Source organism: Physeter macrocephalus, chromosome 10 (genome assembly GCF_002837175.3).
Source record: "Physeter macrocephalus isolate SW-GA chromosome 10, ASM283717v5, whole genome shotgun sequence".
Classification (NCBI taxonomy): Eukaryota; Metazoa; Chordata; class Mammalia; order Artiodactyla; family Physeteridae; genus Physeter; species Physeter macrocephalus.
Window position 1 is genome coordinate 33,952,041 of NC_041223.1, and position 25,068 is coordinate 33,977,108.

A 25,068-nucleotide genomic window follows, 5' to 3' on the forward strand; every position below is an offset into this window, starting at 1 on the left:
AGAAGGGGGCTTCCCTGGTGGCTCAGTGGTTGAGAGTCCGCCTGCTAATGCAGGGGACACGGGTTCGTGCCCCGGTCCGGGAAGATCCCACATGCCGCAGAGCGGCTAGGCCCGTGAGCCATGGCCACTGAGCCTGTGCATCTGGAGCCTGTGCTCCGCAACGGGAGAGGCCACAACAGTGAGAGGCCCGTGTACCGCAAAAAACAAAACAACACAAAAAACAAAAGAAGGGAGAAAAAAGCAAGGAAACATCATGCTGAGAAAACATAAAACAATGACAGAAAGAGTGCCAAACATACATACTGACAATACATAAGTGAGTTAGTCTTACTCTTTCGATTAAAAATATGTACATGTAATGTTCACAAGAAATAGACAAAATGACAAGAAATATTAAAAATAAAAGAAGGTAAATATACATTAGGAAAGCATATAGAAAATTAAAAACAGTTGTAGTAATATTAATGAGGGCCAAAGTAGAATTCAATTAAATAGAACAAGCTCTCTGTTTACATTATTAAAGGTACAATAAAAACATAATTTAAGTAATTATATTTATGCTTCAAATAAGCACTAATTAGAAGTACAAAAAAATATAGACAATGAAAGATATTGGAAATCAAAGAAAAATTGCCCCCAAATCAATGGCTGAGAATGACATTAACCTGCCAACTTTAAATATTTACACATGAATTAGTAAAAAGCAAAACACAAAAATTTGAATAATCTAATAATGTTGAATTATATATTAAATGGCATATAAATATTTATTGTAGCTTATCATTAACTAATCCACAAAAATGTTCAATTTCTCAAAGCAGAAATTATTTAAGGCTTATTTTCTTAACATAAATTGCTACTTCCATATTTGTAACAAATGCCACATTAAATTAGGATTAAATTAATTATGAATATCAAACATGAAGATAGAATTTTATGCAAAACTCAGCCACTCTAAAAATTAATAAATATTTCCTCCTAATAACTCTTAGGTTAAAAAGAAAATCAAGACTTCAATTGCAGATCAAATAGTTTTTTAAATAGAATTTAAAAGCAGTAAGAAAGGAACTTAGCAATGTTCACTGGATGTTGAAAAACTGAAGCCAAACTTTTAGGCTTAAATATTCCATTATTCTTTTAAATGTGAATAAATTAAAACTTAATTCATGTAATTATAAAAAAAATTAATAAATCAAAATGAACACCCTGGGAAAGAAGGTAGATTTGAAACATAAACAAAAAGAAAAGGAAGCAAAAAAAGGAAACTTAGACAAAGCTTATTAAGGATATCAAAAGAGGACAAATGATGAAAGAATTCCCACAAAAGTATTTCAGTACCAGTTAATTTTTACAGTGTTTTCAAAGTTTGAAACTCTTATGGAGCATATAAAAAACAGAGAGGTATGTAATTCAGTTTATTAAACTGGTGAATACATGATATAAAAATCTAACAAAGATAATCCAAAAGAAACATAAAGACTAATATTTAAATAGCATTTATTTTATGCTAGGCATTACACTTTGCTTACACACTACACATATGCTAATTGAGTTAACATTCAAAATAACAATATGAGGTAGACCCTATTATCTTCCCCACTTTACAGATGAGGAAACTAAGACACAGAGAAATTTAGTGATTTGCCAAGGTAGCACAGTTGGCAGGTGTCAGAGCCAGGAACGAGTTAACATATGAATCCAGATGAGAAAATACTAAATAAAATAAACACCAAGCTGGACCCTAAAGTACTGTAAATTAAAAGGACCTTCCATGATGACCTAGTAGAATTTATTTTGGTAATATAAATACCTCATTTTATTTCACTTTGTTTTATTGTGCTCTGCAGATATTTTATTTGTTACACATTGATGGTTTGCCCCTGCGTTGAGCACATTTACTGGCACCATTTTTTCCCACAGCATCTGCTTACTTTGTGTCTCCGTGCCACATTTGGATAATCCTCCCAATATTTCAAACTTTTTCATTATTATTATATTTGTTATGGTGATCTGCGATCAGAGCTTTGATGTTACTATTATAATTGTTTGGGGGCACCACTAACCACACACACATAAAACAGCAAACTTAATCTATAAATGTTGTGTGTGTTCTGACTGCTCACAGACTGGCCATTTCCCATCTCTCTCCCTCTCCTCAGGCCTCCCTGTTCCCTCAAACACAATATTTAAATTAGGCCAATTAATAACTCTACCATGGCCTCTAAGTGCTCAAATGAAAGGAAGAGTTGCATGTCTCTCACTTTAAATCAAAAGCTAGAAATAATTAAGCTTAGCGAGAAAGGCATGTCAAAAGCCAAAATAAGGTCTAAAGCTAGTCCTCTTTCACCAGTTAGCCAAGTTGTAAATGCAAAGGAAAAGTTCTTGAAGGAAACTAGAAGTGCTACTCCAGTGAACACACAAATGTTAAGAAAGTGAAACAGTCTTATTGCTGATATGGAGAAAGTTTTATTGGTCTGGATAGAAGATCAAACCAGCCACAACCTTCCCTTAAGCCAAAGCCTAACTCAAAGCTAGGCCCTAACTCTCTTCAATTCTATAAAGGCTGAGAGAGGTGAGGAAGCTACAGAAAAGTTTGAAGCTAGCAGAGTTGGTTCATGAGGCTTAAGGAAAGAAGCCGTCTCCATAACATAAATGTGTTAGGTGCGGCAGTAAGTGCTGATGAAGCAGCTGCAGCAAGTTATCCAGAAGATCTAACTAAGATAATTCACGAAGGTGAGGACACTAAACAACAGATTTTCAGTGTACATGAAACAGGCAACTATTGGAAGAAGATGCCATCTAGGACTTTTATTGCTAGAGAGGAGAAGTCAACACCTGGCTTCAAATCTTCAAAGGACAGGCTGACTCTCTTATTAGGAGCTTACGCAGCTGATGACTTTAAGTTGAAGTCAATGCTCATTTACCATTCCAAAAATCCCAGGGCCCTTAAGAATTATACTAAATCTACTTGGATGACAGCACATCTGTTTACAAGATGGTTTATTGAATATTTTAAGCCCACTGTTGAGAACTATTGCTCAAAAAAAAAGACTCATTTCAAAATATTACTGATCATCTTGACAATGAACCTGGTCACCCAAGAGCTCTGATGGAGATGTACAATGAAATTCATGTTGTTTCCCTGCCTGCTAACACAACATCTATTCTGTAGCCCATGGATCAAGAAGTAATTTTGACTTTCAAGTCTTATCATTAAAAATATGTATTTCCTAAGGCTACAGACTGCCATAGATAGTGATTCTGCTGATGGATCTGGGCAAAGTCGATTGAAAACCTTCTGGAAAGGATTCACCATTCTAGATACCATTAAGAACATTTGAGATTCATGGGAAGAGGCCAAAATATCAACATTAACAGGAGTTGGAAAGGAGTTGATTCCAACCCTCATGGATAACTTTGAGGGTTCAACACTTCAGTGCGGAAAGTCACTGCAGATGTGGTGGAAATAGAAAAGAGAAATAGAATTAGAAGTGGAGCCTGAAGATGGAACTGGATTGCCACAATCTCATGTTATATTTTAATGAATGAGGAGTTGCCTCTTCTGGATGAGCAAAGAAAGTGATTCCTTGAGATGGATTCTACTCCTGGTGAAGATGCTGTGAAGACTATTGAACTGACAACAAAGACTTTAAAATATTACATAAACTTAGTTGAGAAAGCAGCCACAGGGTTTAAGAAGATTGACTCCAAATTTGAAAGAAGTCCTACTGTGCGTAAAATACTATCAAATAGCATTACACTCTACAGAGAAATCATTCATGAAAGGAAGAATCAATCGACGTGGCAAACTTCACTGGTGTCTTATATTAAGAAATTGCCACAGCCATCCCAGCCTTCAGCAGCCACCACCCTGATCTGTCAGCCGCCACTGACATCAAGGCAAGACCCTCCACCAGCAAAAAATTGCAACTCACTACAGGCTCAGATGACGGTTAGCATTTTTTAGCAAGGAAGTATTTTTTTAATTACGGTATTGTGTTTTTAGACATAATGCTATTACACACTTAAGAGACTACCTACAGTATAGTGTAAACATAACTTTTATATGCACTGGGTAACCAAAAATTAGTGTGACTTGCTTTATTATTACAGTGGTCTGGAACTGAACTTGCAATATCTCTGAGGTATGCCTGTATCGTTTAACATTAATACATTTATTTTTTAAATCGTATGTATAAGTCAAATGGAAAAGAAATCCGTTCAATAAAGGTTGCAGAAGGATTCTCCCAAATTAATATTTGTTTCTGATGTTAAGATCTCCAGACATTGAGACCAAATGCAGAAATACTGCAAGTAATAAACAACGTCTATTAATGTTTGTTTCTGGAAATATTATGAAGTAAATGTCCATAAAGACTTCCTTGTTCAGAACACTTGACTATGCAGGATGAAATTGAAGATAGACAGTTAGCAGAGAGAGATATATATAAAATGCTTGTGCTGTTATGAAATAGAGAAACCTCCTGGAGATCAGAAACTAAAAAAATTACTTTCTAGAGTGGTAAGCCAGTCCTTAAACCAGTGTCTTTCCTGAAGTTGACTAATTCTGATTAACTAGTCTAGAGCATGAAGCCTGGTTATATGGAACAAAAGACAAATTCTAGGTACTACTCAAGTTAGGAGGACATATCAGAGAACTTTACATATAAACTCAAGACTCCTGAAAGGGTAAACTAGAAAATACACAGGTATGTGCGCGTACGCACGCACACACACACACACACACACACACACACACACACACACACAATCATGAAAATCACATGAAAACAAGGCCCTGATAGAGACTTAGCAGAAAAATCAAACTGCAGAATCAAATAGATAGCAGAGAATACTAGTAACAGATACAAATTATAAAATAAACATAGAGCTGTCCTCTCTTATCTGCAGTTTCACTTTCTATGGTTTCAGTTAACCTGTGGTCAAACACAGTTGAAAAATATTAGATGGAAAATTCCAGAAACAGACAATTCATTAGTTTAACATCAAGGACCATTCTGAGTACAGTGATGAAATCTTGCACCATCCCACTCTATCCTGCCCAGGATGTGAATCATCCCTTTTTGCAGCATATCTCATCCACTGGTCACTTAGTAGCCATACTGGTTTTCAGACTGACTGTCAAGGTTTTGCAGTGCTTGCATTCAAGTAACCCTTATTTTACTTAATAATGGCCCCAAAATATGAGTAGTGATACTGGCAATTCAGATATGCCAAAGAGAAGCCATGAAACGCTTCCTTTAAGTGAAAAGGTGAAATTTTTCAACTTAAGAAAGACAAACTGTATGTTGAGGTTGTTAAGGTCTACCGTAAGAACAAATCTTCTATCTATGAAATTGTGAAGAAGGAAAAAGAAATTTGTGATAGTTTTGCTGTTGCACCTCAAATTGTAAAAGTTTTGACCACAGGGCATGGTGTTTGGTTAAAATGAAAAAGACATGGAATTTGTACAAAAAGATATTTTGAGAGAGAAAGACCACATTCACATAACTTTATTATAGTATATTGCTATAACTGTTTTATTTTATTATTAGTTGTTGTTACTCTTGCTGTGTCTAATTTATAAATTAAGCTTTATCATAGGTATGTCTGTATAGGAAAAAAACATAGTATATGCAGGGTTTGGTACCATCTGCAGTTTCAGGCATCCACTGGGAATCTTGAAACATACCCCCAGGGATAAGGGGGGGACTGTATTTAATATGTTTAAAGAAACAAAAATAGGGCTTCCCTGGTGGCGCAGTGGTCGAGAGTCCGCCTGCCGATGCAGGGGATACGGGTTCGTGCCCCGGTCTGGGAAGATCCCACATGCCGCGGAGCGGCTGGGCCCGTGAGCCATGGCCGCTGAGCCTGCGCGTCCGGAGCCTGTGCTCCGCAAAGGGAGAGGCCACAACAGTGAGAAGCCCGCGTACCGCAAAAAATAAATAAATAAATAATAATAATAATAATAATAATAATAATATTAAGTATATGTGAATTAAAAGAGACTATTAGAAAAACAAAATGCAGTTAGAAACTTTTCTTATAAAATATACCAAAATAAATTCCAGATGGATTAAAGAATTAAGTATCATAAAAAGAAATCAAGTGGTCAAGATGAAAGTGGTCAAAGGTACAAACTTCCAGTTATAAGATAAATAAGTACAAGGGATGTAATGTACAACATGATTAATATAATGAACTCTGCTGTATGTTATACGTGAAAGTTGTTAACAGAGTAGATCTTAAGAGTTCTCATCACAAGGAAATTTGTTTTCCTTTTTCTTTTATTTTGTATCTATACCAGATGATGAACGTTCACTAAACTTATTGTGGTAATCATTTCATGAAGTATGAAAGTCAAATCATTATACTGAACACCTTAAACAGTGTTGTATGTCAATTACATTTCAATAAAACTGGAAGAATAAAAGGAAATAAAAACTAAAGAAATAAACAATTTGTCTAAACTTGGAGTAGATAAGAATTTTAGGATTATAAAGGCATGTAAGAAATCCAATAGAAAAATATTACTATGCATAATAATTTTAGCATAATGTCATTACTATAGCTAAAGTGGGTTTTCTGAATTTTCATAGATTATATGAAAATTTTTAAATTATATACATTAAAAATTCTTATCCATAATAATTAGACACAACGAAAATCTAGAAATTGTTCATAACAAATATGACATACTATTAGAGCTCTTACAAATCTATGGAGGAAAAAAAACCACCTTACACCAAAAAGAAAATTAAGGAAACAGAAAATTCACACACAAAGTATTTGTTTTTCTCTAGTAATCAGGTTAATGCCAATGAGATAGTGAACATCATTTCTCATGATCTGGTTATTCATTCTGACTAAGAAATCCAAATCATTAGACTACATCTGAGACTGCTTCCTAAAGAGATCATCAGACTAAACAGGAAGAGAAAAATGTATCACGGTTATATGTCTAATTATTCAACTCAAGCCCATATTGAATAAAATAGATCTAATTATAATATTACAAATATTGATTATTGCTTTCAATTTAAAATTAGAAAAATTAATTATTGGCCTGGAACCAAATATCTCTACACAATTTTTGAAAAGGTGAAGATGCAATTGACAGACATTGTCAAGTAGGTTGAAGATCAGGGGAGCATGTAAGGATGGTCTTTTTCTCAGTTTGTGTAGTATGACCTCAAGGGATAAAGTCCAACTTTAATAAATCAGAAAATAGGAATTTAAACTTTTTATTTAACATGCTAAAAATACCATAGAAGAAAAAAATTATAAAAAGATATGAATGGTAGAAAGAAGGTGATATGAATGAAATGTTTGTGTTCCAAGATGGACAGTCAATAGGCAATATTTAATGGTGATGAAAAATACTAAGAATATTATTGAGATATTGTTTGAAAGATAAGTTCTTCCAAAAGAACTTAGTAGGAGGAAAGGATCAGTGTGATTAAATTTGGAAATGAGACTAGGGGTGAATAAGTTGAAGAGGACACTTTGCTGTTTATTTTATTCTCTTCCCTACTGTTAAAATTTTACTTGACCATGTGTTGTTTTTATAATAATTGAAAAATCACTATTTTGTACAACTGTAACATATATAATATTGTACATCAACTATACCACAATTTGGAAAAAAGAATTTAGAGCACAGAGGAAAAAAATAATTGAAAAATATTTATATCCAGAGATCTTCATTAAAGCATTGGTTAAAATATACAACATTAAGAAACAATCTTAATATGTATTCAAAGTTGAGTACTGTATTCAGGAGCTAAAACCCGATTTCAGAGAAACGAACGGATACGGGGAAAAATTCATCATGTAAAGTTAACACACAAATGTTAATAATAGTACTATGCTGAATTACCACTTCATTGAATACTCATTTTTCTACTTTTCTATTTTTTTAATCACTTTTTTCAACAACAAAATACCTACCATTTTAAACTCGGGGATAAAATTAAATTACATTGCTCAAAATAATGTGATTTAGTTGCTACCATAAAAAGATAAGGGACCATAAAATGAAAAGTGACATAAATAATTCACCATTTGAGTTTTAAAATAATCATTTTTTAATCTTTTAAGATTTAAGACTGTAAGGCTTAAACAGATAATCAAATAGTTTTGTAAAGAAAGCAGGTAAGCTAAACTGTGCCAAAGAAATATTGCCAGTCTTTTAAATAGAAGGTCTTTCGGGGAAAAAGCCTAGAGCATAGCCATGATTTATTTTAGTCTTTCCACAGAAGAGAAGAATCCAGTCTTAGAAATATAAAGAAACAGTTCCAGATATAGTCTATGAATTTCCTACTTTGGCAAGCAACTTTCCTGGAAGTAGCTCCCAAACATTTTACATCAAAGAGTTAATTTGGCATTTGACTCCTAATGTTTGGAGTTCATCGTGAACTTCAATCCTCAAAGAAGGTTTTGTCTTAAAGTCAGCCTCTTTCCCTTCATTAACTCATTCCTACTGCCTTTTACAGTCCTTTATGTAGACTTCTTGCTTTCTGTATTATTAACTACATCTCAGTCTGTGATCCCATCTATTCGCTCTTCCCATTGTAGCACACACATCCCTCAATGAACACTGTCATTTCGCCCTAGAAATCATACATGCTACAAAGCAATATAATAAATAATAAGACATCAAAAAATTACATACACCACAGATTTATAATACACTAGAAGATATATATAGATATGTAAATATGTATATATGTACATATACATATATACATACGTATACTAATGCAAAACAAATGATTCAACTCTTCTTGCTTTTAAAGTATAATTAAACAAAAATAATTATTGAGATGAATTAAAACTGCTTCCTGTAGGGGACATTGATAGCTATAAGAATCAATTTATACTGAGCCCACGTGCTTTGGGTCCCACGTGCCGCAACTACTGAGCCTGGATTCTTCAACTACTGAAGCCTGCGCACCTAGAGCCTGTGCTCCACAACAAGAGAAGCCACCGCAATGAGAAGCCTGCACACCGCCACAAAGAATAGCCCCACTCACTGCAACTAGAGAAAAAAGCCTGCACACAGCAACAAAGACCCAACGCAGCCAAAAAAAAAAAAAGAATAAAGAATAAATTTATTACATGAATGAAATTTACTGCAACATGTTCTTCTGAAAATAATCACACTTGGCTTTAGTTGTCCTTTCATCAGAACAACGGCCTTCTACTATAGCTCTCACCTCGTTGAGCACGTTTTTCATCCTTGACACAGACTTCATTTAAGGAACCAACTGGGTCACAGTGGCATGGTTGGCATGGTCTTGGATAATTTGGAGATATCTAACAAAAATATTAAAATTCTGTTTTAAAAACACTAAATTTTTCAATTCAGCAAGCCTTTAAAGAAAATTTTAATAAATAATAATAAATTATATTTAGAAAATGATAATATAAGAAATTTTCTTTATTATATGTTTGCATTTTCTAAAATCCATTTCATCTAAGTGGATACACAGAAATAAAGAGGACAGTATAATAAACTACTAAATATTTGTTACCTAGATTCAACAATTATCAAGATTTTGCTATATGATTCATCATGTTTTATTCTTTGCTGAAGTTTATAAAGAAAATCCCAAATAAAGACTTTTAATCCCTACACATTTCAGTATGCATCTTTCTTTTATAATCACAGTATCATTATCATTACAAACAAAAGAACAATGTTTGCTTATATGAATATTAGATAAATATACAGTCCATAATAAAATCTTCCTTACTGTTTTATTACAACATAGTTCAAATTTAGTAAATTTTCCCCAAAATATTTTTTCAGAAACTTTTTACATTGATCATGATATAGCTAATTAAACAGAAATTTATATTTGGTGCTTGAAAAAGATGTTAAATATTTACGTTAAAAATTGGACTTTGGGGCTTCCCTGGTGGCGCAGTGGTTGCGCGTCCGCCTGCCGATGCAGGGGAACCGGGTTCGCACCCCGGTCTGGGAGGATCCCACGTGCCGCGGAGCGGCTGGGCCCGTGAGCCATGGCCGCTGGGCCTGCGCGTCCGGAGCCTGTGCTCCGCAACGGGAGAGGCCGCAGCAGAGGGAGGCCCGCGTACCACAAATAAAAAAAAAAAAAAAAAAATTGGACTTTCTCAGGAGGCAGCATAATCTGGGGGAAAACAATGTAGGCTCTGTAATTAGGAAGGCTTGAGCTCATATCCCACTGTGTCCACTTACTGGCTATGTGGCCTCCTGAAATTTATTTACTTCCTGATAATATGAGGATAATAGTAGAAACTTTAGTGATGTTATTAAATTAAAATTAAGAGGAGGGCTTCCCTGGTGGTGCAGTGGTTGGGAGTCTGCCTGCCGACGCAGGGGATGCGGGTTTGTGCCCCGGTCCAGGGGGATCCTGTGTGCCACGGAGTGGCTGGGCCCATGAGCCATGGCCACTGATCCTGCGTGTCCGGAGCCTGTGCTCCGTGGTGGGAGAGGCCACGACAATGGGAGGCCCGTGTACCACAAAAAAAAATAATAATAAAATAAATAAATAAAATTAAGAGGAATAACATATAAAACATCTCATAAGATTCCTCACATGCATTAAATACACAGTACAACTAGTAGTTTTTAATGTTAGAATATTTTAATTAAGCACACCTAGACCGTGCTAATGTACGAAATATACAATATTTATTTTCAAGATGCAATAGGATAAGAACAAAAAAAATAAATTCTTTGCCTAGGAAATACTAAAATACTCTGTATATAAAAAACTGTGTATATAAGTATATATATATATGTTTCTCCCATAAAATACAGTTTTATATATGTATATATCTAGGTTTAATTGATAAATGAAAACCTGTTTGCTAATATAAGTCAAAGTTTCACAAGTAGAGAAATATTTACATGTCTGATAGAATTCAATCAACTATATCCACAGATCAGTTTCAAAATCATCATTTGTTTAAGACCCATTCATTCACCTCTTATCATGAATGACTGTGCAAAGCACAGATAAGGCCTGATTTCTGCCTTAAAGAAGCTTACAGGAATAGCAGACTTGATAGATATTGATTAAACAGAATGTGCAAAGTGATAAAATAGACACACAAGCAGAGCGTTCTGGGGCAAAAGAAGAGAGAGTAATAACAAAACGAAGTCAAGCAATGTTTCACAGAAAAAGTGACATTTATACTGGAGCTTGAAGTATGAGTAGCAATTTGAGAGTGGAATTGGGAGAAGGGCTTTCTAACCAAGAGAAAACCAAGACATGAAGAAAAACAAAACAAAACTCTCTGTGGGCATATAGCAATAAATTTCTTTAGGATAAATTCTTAGCTCTTACAAATATGATTTATGATTCCAATGATGAGCTTGAGTAAACCAAATCCTCTTAATTTGTTATCCTTCTTTGTGTTAATTGGTAAAATCTGCCTGAATCAGACTGCTGATCAGGAAAAAGTTCTAACATAAGAGATTTTATAAATTCATCTACTTTATACTTGATTTTTAATTTTATTAAAATAATCAGATTACTAATCAATCCTCAAAGTAAGCACTGCTGTATATGTGTGTGTGTGTGTGTGTGTGTGTGTGTTTTAACATTTAAATATATGTATTTAGGAGATAAATCTTAAATTAGATTTTAAGGCAATAATTTTAAGAATATCATAGAGATACATTATTTAGCTATAAAATTTTCAGTGCACAAAACTTTTCTTTCTATATCTTCATAAAAACACAATGGATTTCTACCCAAATATTAAGAACCTGAAAGATTTGAATTTTTAACACAATATAGCATATGTATTTTTATGTGTTAAAATACCAAAATCTAGGCTCAGATTCACTTAATAACTTGTAATAACAGCTTGATCAAGCTTCCAGTTTTAATAATGGCACAGTGTCTTGTATAGGTCTAGCACATGGTCAAACGACAATTATGAATTCTGGACAAAATATAAAAATCAAACATTTGAGGACTTGGGAGAATAATCAAAAGCAGGCAGAAATTAGAAGGATTTGAGATTTGAAAGAAGAAAATACAGTAGATGAGATCCATATTCATATAAGGGTAACAACAAAATTTGCATATCAATACCCCTCAATTCTTAACTGATCCTTTAATTGCACATTAAATCAGGGGACTCCAAGGAGCCCAGTGGAAAGCAACAGCTGGAAAGCTAAATGATCTGAGTAAAATTTTCCAGTCTACACACCATAAAGTGAACAGAAATGAGAGTTTATCAACCAAGCTGGAAAGGTTAAACACCCTGAGCTTTTTATTAATCTGTCCTAACAAGGTACAAAAGCAAGCCTCCTCATTCTAATAGTGATTAGTAAGTTGATTACCTATTAAAACAAAATTCACAAATCTTCAGAAGAAGACAATAAAATCTTGTCTCTACACTGTATCATCCTCAATGTCCTGTGTAAATCATAAATTACTAGACACGAGGAGAAAAATGAAGGTGTTGTCCTTATTCAAGAAACAGCAAGTCAATAAAAACAGACCCTGAGGTGTCCCAAGTATTGAAATTAGCAGACAAGGACTTGTACAGGTCTGTATATATGCCCAAGAATATAAAGGAAATAATGTTCATAAGGAGTAAACACATGGATTATTTCAGCAGAGAAATGGAAACTACAAAGAAACACAATACGTCTAAAAAGCTGAAAATACAATATCTCAATGAAAAAATTAACTGGATATGCTTACAGCAGGTAAGTGATGGCAGGGAGAAAGGTAGTATACCTAATTACAGATAAACAGAATTTATCCAATCTGAAGGACAAAACAAATTTTAATTACCACAGACTCAGTAACCTATAGGACACAGTCCAGCAACCTGACCTGTATGCAGTTGGAGTCATAAAAAGGGGAAGAGAGAGCATGGTTCAAAAATTTTTTTAAAGAAATAATGGCCTAAAATTTCCAAAATGTGGTATAAAATCTCAATTTATAATTACAAGAAGCTCAGTAGCCAAGAAGGTAAGCACAAAGAAAGCCACATTTAGACACACATGGTCCAATTCTGAGATTGGAAAATTTTTTCTGTAAATAAAATTGCAGGCTTTGTAAGGCACATAAGGTTTGTTTCTTCTCTTCCTCCTCCTTCTCTCCTCCTCCTCTTCCACCTAGTTCTTGTTCATCTTATTCTTCTTTTTCTTTTTCTTAATTTTTTTGTTGTTCTTTTAGTTTTCGTTCCATCTCCTTTCCCCTCCTCTCATTTTTCTCCTCCCCTCCTTCTCCTCTGCCTCTTTCTTTTTCTTTTACCAAACGTTTACAAATGTAAAAGAAAAATTATTTGTTTGCAGGCCATATAGATAAAGGCCATGGGCCAAATTTGATCTAGAGGTCATAGTTTGCCAATACATGTTTTGGCTGCTAAAAGGCAAATAAAAAGAGGATATCTTGAAATCAGAGCATTAAAGACACTTTATATATAGAAGAAAAAAATGCAAATGATGGCTGCCTTCTCATTAGAATAAGTGAAATACAGAAAATAATGTATCTTTATTTTTTAAATGAATTTATTTATTTTATTTATTTCATTTTTGTCTGTGTTGGGTCTCCATTGCTGCATGCAGGCTTTTCTCTAGTCGTGGTGAGCAGGCTTCTCATTGCGGTGGCTTCTCTTGTTGCGGAGCACGGGCTCTAGGCATGTGGGCTTCAGTAGTTGTGGCACGCAGGCTCAGTAGTTGTGGCTCACGGGATTAGTAGCTCTGAGGCCTGTGGGATCTTCCCAGCCCAGGGCTCAAACCCGTGTCCCCTGCATTGGCAGGCAGATTCTTAACAACTGTGCCACCAGGGAAGCCCAAGAAAATACCATATCTTTAAAGTACTGAAAGAAAAACAAATATCTCTCTCCAGGTAATGAAAATATACTTCAGTAATAAGGGTAGAAAAAAGGCATTTTCAGATGAAATAAACCTGAGAGAAATTGTCTCCATCAATTCTTGCCCTATTTTTAAAAAAAGCTAAAGGAAGTCCTTCAGGCAGAAGGAAATTATACAAAATTAACAAATTAACAAAAGACATGCAAGATCTCTACACTGAAAACACTGATATGAATAATTAAAGAAGATAGAAATAAGTGAAGAGACATACTATATTCATTGACTGGAAGACTCAATATTGTTAAAGTGTTAGTTCTCTCCATATTTGCATTTAGATTCTATACAACAATCCCAACTAATATTTCTGTCATTGAGAAGTTGATTCTAAAATTTGTATGGAAATGTAAAGAAACTACTATAGTCAAAACAATCTTCAAAAGAAAGAATAAAGTCAGTGCACATATGTTTCTGAATTCTAGTTTTATTAAAGCTAAAGTCATCAAGATAGTGTGCCATTAGCACAAAGATGGACAAATAAATCCATGGAACAGAACTGGGGCTCCAGATGTTGACCCAAAAGATCAACTGATTTTCAAAAAATGCCTCAAAACAATTTAAAAGAGAAAGTATTTTTTCCAAAAATGGTGCTGGAACAACAGATGAACCACATAGATCTCAATCATTATTTCATACCCTACACAAAGATTAACTTGAGGTGGGCCATAGCCCTAAAAGTTAAAATTATAACATTTCTAGAATAAAAAAGAACAATTTCTTGACTTGAAGAAATACTTCACAAGAGAAGATATAGGAATAGCCAATAAACACTGAAAATAAGAATTTAATCAATGGGATCTGCTGTAAATTCCTAACAGAAGATCTGCTGTAGCACCAAGCATTGATGGGAATGACTTAGTGTTTGCCTAGTACCCAATTGCCATACCTACTACACCCACATCCACTAGAATGGCTAATTCAAAAAGATAGTCAAGACCAAATAATAGAGATAATATGGAAGAACTAGAATTTACATACATTTTTGGTGAACATGTAAAACAGTATTACTAACTTGACAAAATGTTGGCAGTATCTTATAAAGTCAAACATATATCTATCCTATGAAACAAGTACTCTACTCCTAGATATTTACACAAGGTTAATAACACATGACCACAAAAAGACTCCTATAAAATTGTTTTATAGGAGCTAACCAAAAACTGGAAATGACCCAAATATCCACCAACAGGAGAATAGATTAAAAATTAAGATATGTTCATGCAAAGGACTACTCCTTAGCAATTTTTTTAAAAAAGAAATAACTACTGATGTGTACAACATGAATAAATCTTAACATGTTAAATTGAGTGAAAGGAAGACCAAAAATTTTATGTACTTTATGATTTCTTTTTTAGGAAACTCACTAAGAGGCAAAACTAATTTATGCTCTAAAAATCAGAACAGAGTTTGCCTGAGGGTGGTGATTGACTGGAACGAGGCACGATGGGACTTTCTGGAAAGATGGAAATATTTTATATCACATCCTGAAAGATTTATACAGTTTCAACTATGAAATATTTCCAGTCACCTTTGAGAATTTGAAGTCCAACTATTTAGAGAAGCTATCAAAATTATTTTTCCCTATAATACATCTCTGTCTGAAAAAGCCAAAATAACACTTAATGAAAGAAAAAGCATACTTTACCCCTTTGGGTCTGAAGAAACCATCAGTGCATGTCTCACAATTTATACCAGCAGTGTTTTGAGTACAATTAATGCACACACCCCCTCCAATGTACTTTCCACGTATATTTAAACTCAGATTTCTTCTGGCAACATTTTCATCATAATAGCATTCTTCAGCTTTCCCATGACAATTGCAGGCTGCATTAGGGAAAAATAAATTTATAAACATTAATTTCAGATTTCAGATATATTTAAAAATAATATTTTGTTACATAAGAGATTTTTATACCATATGGAAAATTATACTACATTATTATATATATATAATCAATACAAAGGTATCTAGAAAGTACTTGGATTTATTAGACATTAATAAATTTGTATGTTTTAATGGAACTTGAAATAGTTAAAACATAAATTAAGCTGAAGCATATGAAATTGCCAATATTTGACTGATTTTATCTTATAAAACTGATATTTCATATAATTCACCCCACAATTTCCTATTATGACAAACAAATTACTGAAGTATGGTACTGAATGATTAACATCCATGTAATCTGTAATGAATAATTATTATATGTGAACCTCTGTGTTAGATACTACGGGTAAAAAGGATGCTTAGTATATACACTTGACCTTGAATAATGCAGGAGTTAAGGGCACCAATCCTCTGCGCAATGGAAAATTAGAGTATAACTTTGCAGTCAGCCCTCCCTGTCCTTGGTTTCTCATCCCCCAATTCAACCAACCACGGATTGTGTAGTACTGTAGCACTGTTGTCTGCATTTAGTGAATGAAATCCGCCTATAAGTGGACGCTTGCAGTTCAAATCCATGTTGTTCAAGAGTCAAATGTTATTCCTTTCTTTTACTACTAATCATAACTAAAACTTAGGGATTTTTTTTATGCCACATTCTGTTCTAAATGTTTTATATTTATTACCACTGATTTTAATTCTCAAATAGTTTTGTGACTTACGGACTCTATTAACCTCTTTTCATATATTAGGAACCTCAAGCAAAGAGAAGTGAAGTAACTAGTAAAAGTTCACCAAATCAGTATTGTAAGCCAAACTCTGAAGTCAGGCTCCAGGGTCTGCAGGGCTAACCACTAACACAATCCCTTCAAGTTATCTGATAAGAAAAGGCTGTACGATAAGTGCCAAGGTATCAGGACAAGATGAAAGCTGGTTTGCTCAGTGGTGAGATCATGCTATTTTGTGCCAGTCTTGGATTTGGGTGTCCTCTTCACTCCTTAGCAGTCCTGTGAAGTAGGGAACTTCAGTTCACTAAGGCTCAGTTTCCATATAAAACATGAAGTGGTCAGTAGTAATTATTAGGTAGGGATATTTAAAATGCACGTAAGGGCTTCCCTGGTGGCACAGTGGTTGAGAGTCCGCCTGCTGATGCAGGGGACGCGGGTTCGTGCCCCGGTCCGGGAAGATCCCACGTGCCGCGGAGCAGCTGGGCCCGTGAGCCGTGGCCGCTGAGCCTGCGCGTCCGGAGCCTGTGCTCCGCAACGGGAGGGGCCACAGCAGTGAGAGGCCCGCGTACCGCAAAAAGAATAAATAAATAAAATAAATAAAAATAAAATGCACGTAAAATCATTAGCATAATGTGTTATAAATAAGTTCCCAATTGATTTTCCCTGTTCCACTTCCCTCATCTTCATCCTCTATGTTTTCGTAGCCCCCTTCTCCTCTTCTCCTCCTTTTCTTTTTCATATCACATTACAGGAGTACAGAGGAATGAAAAATGACTTCCCCAGGAAGAATTGGGTAAGGCATCGAAAAATGGGTAGAATATATTTTAGGATGGGAACTAGGCAAAAAATATACTATGCAGTGTCCTTCCTCATATGTTGAGTTTCTTAGGTGTCCTTGCATTGATTTCCACATGTATATGTGTGTGCGTATGTGTGCATGTGTATGCACGTGCACAGGCCTGTGTGCGGCACACAGCTCAATCTTTTTTTTTAATTCCACAAAAGGGCACATTTATATACTGTTCTGAACTATTTTTTTTTTTTTTTTTTTTTTTTTGGTGGTATGCCGGCCTCCCTCTGCTGTGGCCTCTCCCGTTGCGGAGCACAGGCTCCGGACGCACAGGCTCAGCGGCCATGGCCCACGAGCCCAGCCGCTCCGCGGCATGTGGGATCCTCCCAGACCGGGGCGCGAACCCGGTTCCCCTGCATCGGCAGGCGGACGCGCAACCACTGCGCCACCAGGGAAGCCCCATGAACTATTTTTTACTAACAGTAAATAGCATGGCTCCTTCTCTATTGGTATTATGTTTTTCCTAAGGCTACACTGGGTACTTCTTGATTAATTAGATGCCTAACAGTGGGTAATTACATTGTTTCCAGATTTCTCCTTTATAACACTGAGTACCTACCAGGAGGGCAATGGAGGTGGGGGTAGGAGTGGGGGTCTGGTGTCAGACGGCTCCCCATTTGCCAGCTGAGTGACTTTGAGGAGACAGTTCAAGTCTTAGCGTCATTTTAGTGCTTAACTCTTAGGCTGTGGTGAGAATGCAGATCATCTAGCAGAACGCCTGAGACAGTAAATACTCAGCCCTGTAAATGTCAGTAGCAGCGGTATTAGCAACTGGGTACTAAAGACAGGGATCATAAAATGTCCTGTATAGCTATCCAAGTCCATCTACAGATTAAATTCCTGCAAGTGCAATTTCTAGTCAAGGGGCATGGGAAATTTTAATTTTAATTAACTTGAAAAAATTCCCTCTGCAAATGCTATGTCAGATTACTCTCCCTCCAAGAGATAGGATCAAACTGTTTCCCCACAGGCTCACCAAAACTGTGTATTACCAACATTTTCCATTCGGTGAGCATTCAGACATATGTTGAGTGAATGAATGAACACTTTGGTAAGTTAAAAAAAAGTACTTTTATTGTTTTAATGGATACTTCCTTAATTATAAATAAGTGTGATAATTTCTTTATATGGTTATGTCATATTTTTTTCCTGAGAAATGTCTGTTTTGATCTCTGCTCATTTTTAACAGGTTTTTTTGAAATTTTTTCTTATTGCTATGGAAGATCTCTTCATAGAGTAAGGATATTATCTCCTTTTCTTGTTTGTTGCAAATATCTTCTTCAGCTTGTTGGCTTTTGATTTAAGAAATAGTACTCTTGCTATATTAATGGGGAGTTTTCAAAATGTATTCTAGGGGACATGTAGTCACAAATATAAATCACTAGGCATCATAAGCAGTTTTATGTCTTTAGGACAATGCACAAGAATTCTCAAAAATCTTGCAAAAATATATTGCAAGAAATAGTCAAGATTTCTGCTACAAGTACAACTAGAGGGAAATACAGAGGAATACAAATTTATTCTCACATTATTTAGAACTAATATTGCTGACTGTACTTATAGCCATGAGCTAATGCAGGTAAAGACTGATGCCTGAGGAGCAGTCCTTTTCACACTCCATGTATGAGGGCCCTTTCCTACAGCGTTGGCTGCTGTTTAAAGGTCCTGGACCTGCACAGCTTTCATCTATAGCCTTAGAGGACATGGATAGTATCTACTCACAAAGAGCCATTTTTTACTCTGTCATCAGCAGTTTGTTATTTCACAGAATGTCCAAGACACATGATAGAAACTGTCTGTTAGTACAGGCTTAGCAATGGAATACATATCCTTTGCACTTTAGAGATATAACCTGCCTCAAATAAGCTATATTGATAAAAGTCAAAATTAAATTCAAATGAATTAGAAGGCAGTTATTCATTTTATAGAGGGATTTGTCATGTTGCAGAAGGATTTTTCTAAATATTAACAGGTGATTGGAACACAATTCAACTTGGAAAATAAAATTTTCATATAAGCTTTTATGAATGTATACATTGCTAAAAGCACAATATTTATACAAGGTTTTATGGTTAAGACCCCTATCTTTAATTTGTGGATTTCAAAAAAAAAAATTATTTTTTCAGTTTGGAAATACAACCTCCCATCTCTTCCACAAAGAAAGATAAAATTGTTTTATAATAACACTATTTTATAAAAATGTATATAGCAGCAAGTGGAAATTTCCTTCTGTGTTGCTTTGTCCATCCCTCTGCTAATAAGTCTGATCCATCCTTTCTGTTTTCTTGTTTAAACACATAGACACAAGTGGAGAGTGGTAAAGGATTCTGCAGATCCACTTAACGTTACATCATGATAACTTTGTGATAGAATGTCAGAGACAACAGGAAGAATCCCTACCCTCAAATGCTCAAAAGTTCCACGTGTGACTGCTGATATTCCACAAGCAGAAGAGAAATTAATTAAATTTAAGGAAGTTCGAGAAGAGATATTCATGGTGTCATTTAACTTAAATTCAGTCTTAGGAATGAATGTCTGCTCTTGTTGGGAGAAGCTGTGGAGATCCTGAGGGATCGTCAGGAATGGGGTTGGGAGTAGATGATAAAAAACAAGGGCTGGGCATCTGATACCTGCCCTTACAACACTGGGTAGTGGTAGCCCATTCCCTCAGATACATCTCAGTAACAATGAGTGATTTCTAAACCAAAACCTATCTTCACAAGCATGCAGACACAAATCAAAAGGCAGAAGAGTATGTGCAGAAAATGAAGGGACTCAAGACATTGAGAGGATAGGCAGAATCTTAAACTGAAAAGAAAATGTATTTTATATTTGGGGAATATTTTATGATTAAAGTCTGTTACAATTCAATAGTTTTAAGGACCTATCTTGTCTGACACATGATAAATATTTTTATTCAATAAATATATAAGGTTGGTATTGGTTTAAAATGTCCACCAAGCCTGTTTTGGTGACCGCATACACCTATTGAACTGAAAAAATGTGATTAGGACTGATTCACTAAAATATTAATATTTGAATTCAATAGAATTGGGCTTTCTGGCTAGTTTGGATTTATAGTTCAGCAGAAGTCTTTGTTTTTAGGTCTCGTCTTGGCCTGAACAGGTCTCCAGAAACAGAAGTTTCTCTAGCTTCCCTGTCACTGTGTTGAGACAGTTGGCAATATTAGGCTACAAAGTCATCTGCTACCTTTCTTGGGTAGTTCCCTTCAGGAAAAACTTCAAAAGTGATAGTATTAAAGTATAAATGAGTATTTGTCGGCAAATGTTTGCATAGCCAGTTGTTTTATGATTTTTCATTACCAGCTTTTTCTCGGTTGTCACTGTCCAATAATTACTATAGCGTAGTTTATACTAATGATTGTCACTGATACCATTTCTAATAGTAGCATTTTATACTGTTATTAATGTGAAACCACACATTTAAAACATTAATGCTTATTATTAAAATAAATATTCTTTCTCCACAAATTTGACTTCTTGCCTTCTCTCTGTTACGTTTTACTCTCTTATTCTTCCCAGCTACTGCCCCAAACACTACCCTTTAATAAGTAAAACTAATGAATCAGAGTCCTTTCTTTCCCAGATAATAAACTGACTCTAACCTGTAGGGTACGATCTCTCCCCTCTGGTTTTTCTCCATTTACTAGATGATGGGTATTCAAGAGCTATATACTATTTACCTAAGCTATTTAGGGGAGGCACTACAAAGGGAACAGGCAGAAGGATCTGGAGCTCTACTGGTTTCAGAACCATTATACACATACGTGTTTAGAAGGGAATCTTTTTCTTTTTTTTTTTTTTTTTTTGTGGTACGCAGGCCTCTTACTGTTGTGGCCTCTCCCGTTGCAGAGCACAGGCTCCGGACGCGCAGGCTCAGCGGCCATGGCTCACGGGCCCAGCCGCTCCGCGGCATGTGGGATCTTCCCGGACCGGGGCACGAACCCGTATGCCCTGCATCGGCAGGCGGACTCGCAACCACTGCGCCACCATGGAAGCCCTAGAAGGGTAATCTCTATACCCTGTAGGTTTTACTAAATGTTTATTTACATTTCTCTCTATATATTATGCTATAAGCTTCAGATTCACCCCTATTTCTCATTATTCTCACACATTGGTAAATTCGTGGGTGTTGGGCAAATATTTGTCAAATTAAAAAAAAAAAACGTGAAAACTCTAAAACAGGAGGGTAAGAGAGCTTACCAGCTACTGTCTTGGATAAAACATATGAACTGGAAATATGCACTCACCTGAAATCAGCCCATGTTTATATCACCTGTGCCCCAGGAAAGGAAGAATTACCCATGGTGCTGGCTTGTCAGAACATACCTTCACATTCAGTTTTGGTCAGAAAAGTGCCTGCTCTCCACGGTTTCTGATGAAATCCAGGACAGCACTGATCACAGCTATCACCACACGTGTTATGCTCACATTCACAGCGGGATTTCTAGTCAAAAAATGGGGAAAAAGCATACTTTCTGCATTCTTTGGAACCATAAATGAGGGGCTTCCCCTGAGAAAAGAAAACATCAAGACTATGTACCAAAGTCTAAAACTCCTGTCAGTCTGGGAGGGAAGAGGTAGCAGCCTTGGGAGTGGGTATATTTGATCAACACCAGCTTCGGGAGGGAGATCCAGGCTGGCTCTGGAATCACTGGGCTCAGACATAGAAGAGAGAAGAGGCCCAGCTGGAAGTAGTCTAGAAGACTAGAATCCCTTCTCTGATTCCTGAGATGCACAGGTCTTCTGGGTGGCATGTATCCATTTGAAGGATTCCCTCAAAGTACAATTAACATTTGGTGTAGGAAGAGCGGAAAGAGTAGAGTCCTAGGCATGGAGGGGCATGGATAGAATAGAAATCTAATACCCCAAGCCTGAATCTCCTGTCTGTGTGTGTTTTGAGTACAGTCTTATTTCATCACATGGAACTGGCCCTCCAAAGCTGCCGCGTGGGCTCTCAAAGCTTGGGAAATACTGCTCATCAATACCCCTGATAGACAGTGCCCACACCCGGAAGAAAGCAGGACCACAACCTTGCCCAGAAAAATATGCCAGGGGTTTGCATCTTCCCGAGGAGGTAATACTATGATGCATTAGTCAGAAAACTAATGCTATTTAAGAAATACCATTTGCATTACAGTTTTAGTCAGAAAAAAATCTTTACATAGGTAGCTACATTCACTGAACTTACTATTGAATATATTTCTTCCATACACTATAAAGTCGATGATTTTCTATTTCACCAGTTTATTTATGACTGAGAAAAACAGATGCTCATTCATCTTCTTTTCTAGGTTATGTTCATTTAGTCCCTTGTCATTAATGAAAAATTCAACCCAAAACCATTCCAGCATGTTCTGACCTGGCGGTTTCAAGCTCTCTTGAATATTCTCTTCCATCCTACTCCTTCCTGCCCCTGTCCTACCTCAGCCTCCGGTTCCATGGTCATTTAGATTTACTTCCATGTACATTTTTCATTTGTTTGCATTAATTTTTTTGATGAAAATTCTTAAAAGAAACGTTCAGGTTGATTGATGTCAGGCATTCTCTAAAGCTAAATCATACAGCAGGCTGTCATAGCTAGAAAGGTTTCAAAATATATAGACCAGTTTGGAGCCTTTTTCGAAGAAAACTAATCTGTTTTCTGATACTGTGATGGCTGCCTTCAAAGTCTATCATCCTACCTGCCAGCTCTATTTCACCCTGGCATGGCTTTCTGTTAAGTGGGGACCTGACACCCATTCACAGCGTCCCTGTCAGTAAAGCTTCTCATGAAGCATTTTACAGTTCAGAGCTTCATTTTACCTAAGCATCCTATAAATATACATACATTTGTCACTGGATCAAGTGGACAAGCCCTGGCATGACCATAGCAGATGCACATCCCTCCAACAGAAATATCCTTGACTGAGTAGTAATACTGCAAAAAAGCAATCCAGAGAGAAATCCTATTAAGACCACTGCAAGGTGAAAGCAACAAAAGGGAACATTCAGTTAAAAACTTGGCTTTCTGCTTGTATCCTTAGTTTGAAGCACTAGAGAACGACAGAAGGTGCACAAAAGTATCCAGTAACTCCTCACATTGAAATCATAGCCCAGGGACAGAATGCCTCTAATTTACGTTAGGTGGGCATTTTAGAAATTTCTTTCTTACAGACAGTACAAAGGACTGCACAGTACAACTACTCCATGCTGGAGTATTTATTATTGAGAGCTAATTGTTATGGGGTGGGGGAGCAAGGGCACTAATTCTTCTTAAAAGTTGAAAGAAAGAAAACCTCTTTTATTATCATTATAGGGACATCGGTGTTCATGAATCATACGCAGACTGTATTACTTGATGGACTTGAAAAGAATCAACAAATTTAGGGAAATAGTGCTCATAACAACACATTTCTTAACCATATCTAGAAGAAAATGGAAATGAATTATAAGATTGATTTAACATAATGTGAGAAGTAAACTAGATGTGCAGAACACTTTTTTTTCATTATTATGTTAAAATGTCCATGCAATTACTTGCCTATCTGAGTTAACAGGACTGTTTCTAATTATTTTCATCTACTCAGCTATTTTTAAAAGATTATTTGTAATTACAGAACAGGACTATTTAAAAATTTTACTTAATTTGTATATAGCATTTTACAGTTGTGAGAGTACTTCATATTACCTTATGGAATCCAAATAACCATCTTATGGTAGATAGTTCTATTATTCCAATTATTTACACTAAAAAAAAATCCCACACATTTAGTGAGAATAAGTAGGTGGACACAAAGTTCCCTGACTACAAATTCCCTTTTCCAATTTACTTCTTTTCTTTATTTCTTTTTAAAATTATTTTTGTTTGCTTTTGCTATTTACGTATAGTATCTTTTCTAATATTTTTGTTACTTTATCTTACTTGATATACTTAGACCTCACACTGTTGTAACTTGCAAGGAAGTTTAGGTTTAGTTTAGACATTAAAAAGTCTGCTTTTCGCTAACTTCATCACCTTATAATACAGACACAAACAGGGATAGTTGCTCAGAAAGCTGATACAGTACTTTTGTAGGTGTTTTTAAAATTGGGAAATATGCTTTAAATATAAATGTGCAATGCTTCATTTCTGTGTCATGAAGAGGAGCTAAAATTCAATATCCTATTTTTATATATTTAAATTTATATGTAGTGTTTACAGAACTTGAGTACTTTCAGAAAACATATTTATATGTTGAATTTTACTGCACTATTTTAAAGGCTCATGTACAATGAAGTTGTAAATAATAGATGTGCACCCTAACCCCCTCTCTGCTTTCTGCAAAAGATGATAAAAGGAACACATTTATTTCCATTGATTTTTTTTTTCTTTGATAGATATACTGTCAGGAAAGATTAAATTTCACTTCAAAATTATTCAGTCTTCCTTGGTGTGTATGTTTAAGTCATGCCAAAATTATAATTAAAAATCTTTTTTTTAACAAGTGAAGAATCTAAACATTGGTGAAAAATAATGATTACTTTTACATAAGACAATTTACAATATACTGAAATATAAGACAAGGTAAAATTATTTCAGGTTTGGAAATATAGGGCACTAAAACATCCAACACGTGTTGCATGGGGACAATAAAACTTTAAAAGTTATTTTGCGGGCTTCCCTGGTGGCGCAGTGGTTGCGCGTCCGCCTGCCGATGCAGGGGAACCGGGTTCGC

The 25,068-nt window shown here is 35.6% G+C and overlaps 1 protein-coding gene across 1 annotated transcript in view; it reads right to left on the reverse strand.

Annotated features, from left to right (window-relative positions):
* Window positions 1–25,068, reverse strand: part of LAMA2 (laminin subunit alpha 2) — a 621,727-nt gene that overhangs the window by 317,806 nt on the left and 278,853 nt on the right. The window contains exons 6-9 of the mRNA XM_024122539.3: window positions 23,202–23,291; window positions 21,701–21,818; window positions 15,534–15,712; window positions 9,219–9,318 (exon numbers count right to left, since the gene is read on the reverse strand). Of these exons, the coding sequence (XP_023978307.1) occupies window positions 9,219–9,318; window positions 15,534–15,712; window positions 21,701–21,818; window positions 23,202–23,291 (487 nt within the window). The remainder of the gene's footprint in view (window positions 1–9,218; window positions 9,319–15,533; window positions 15,713–21,700; window positions 21,819–23,201; window positions 23,292–25,068) is intronic.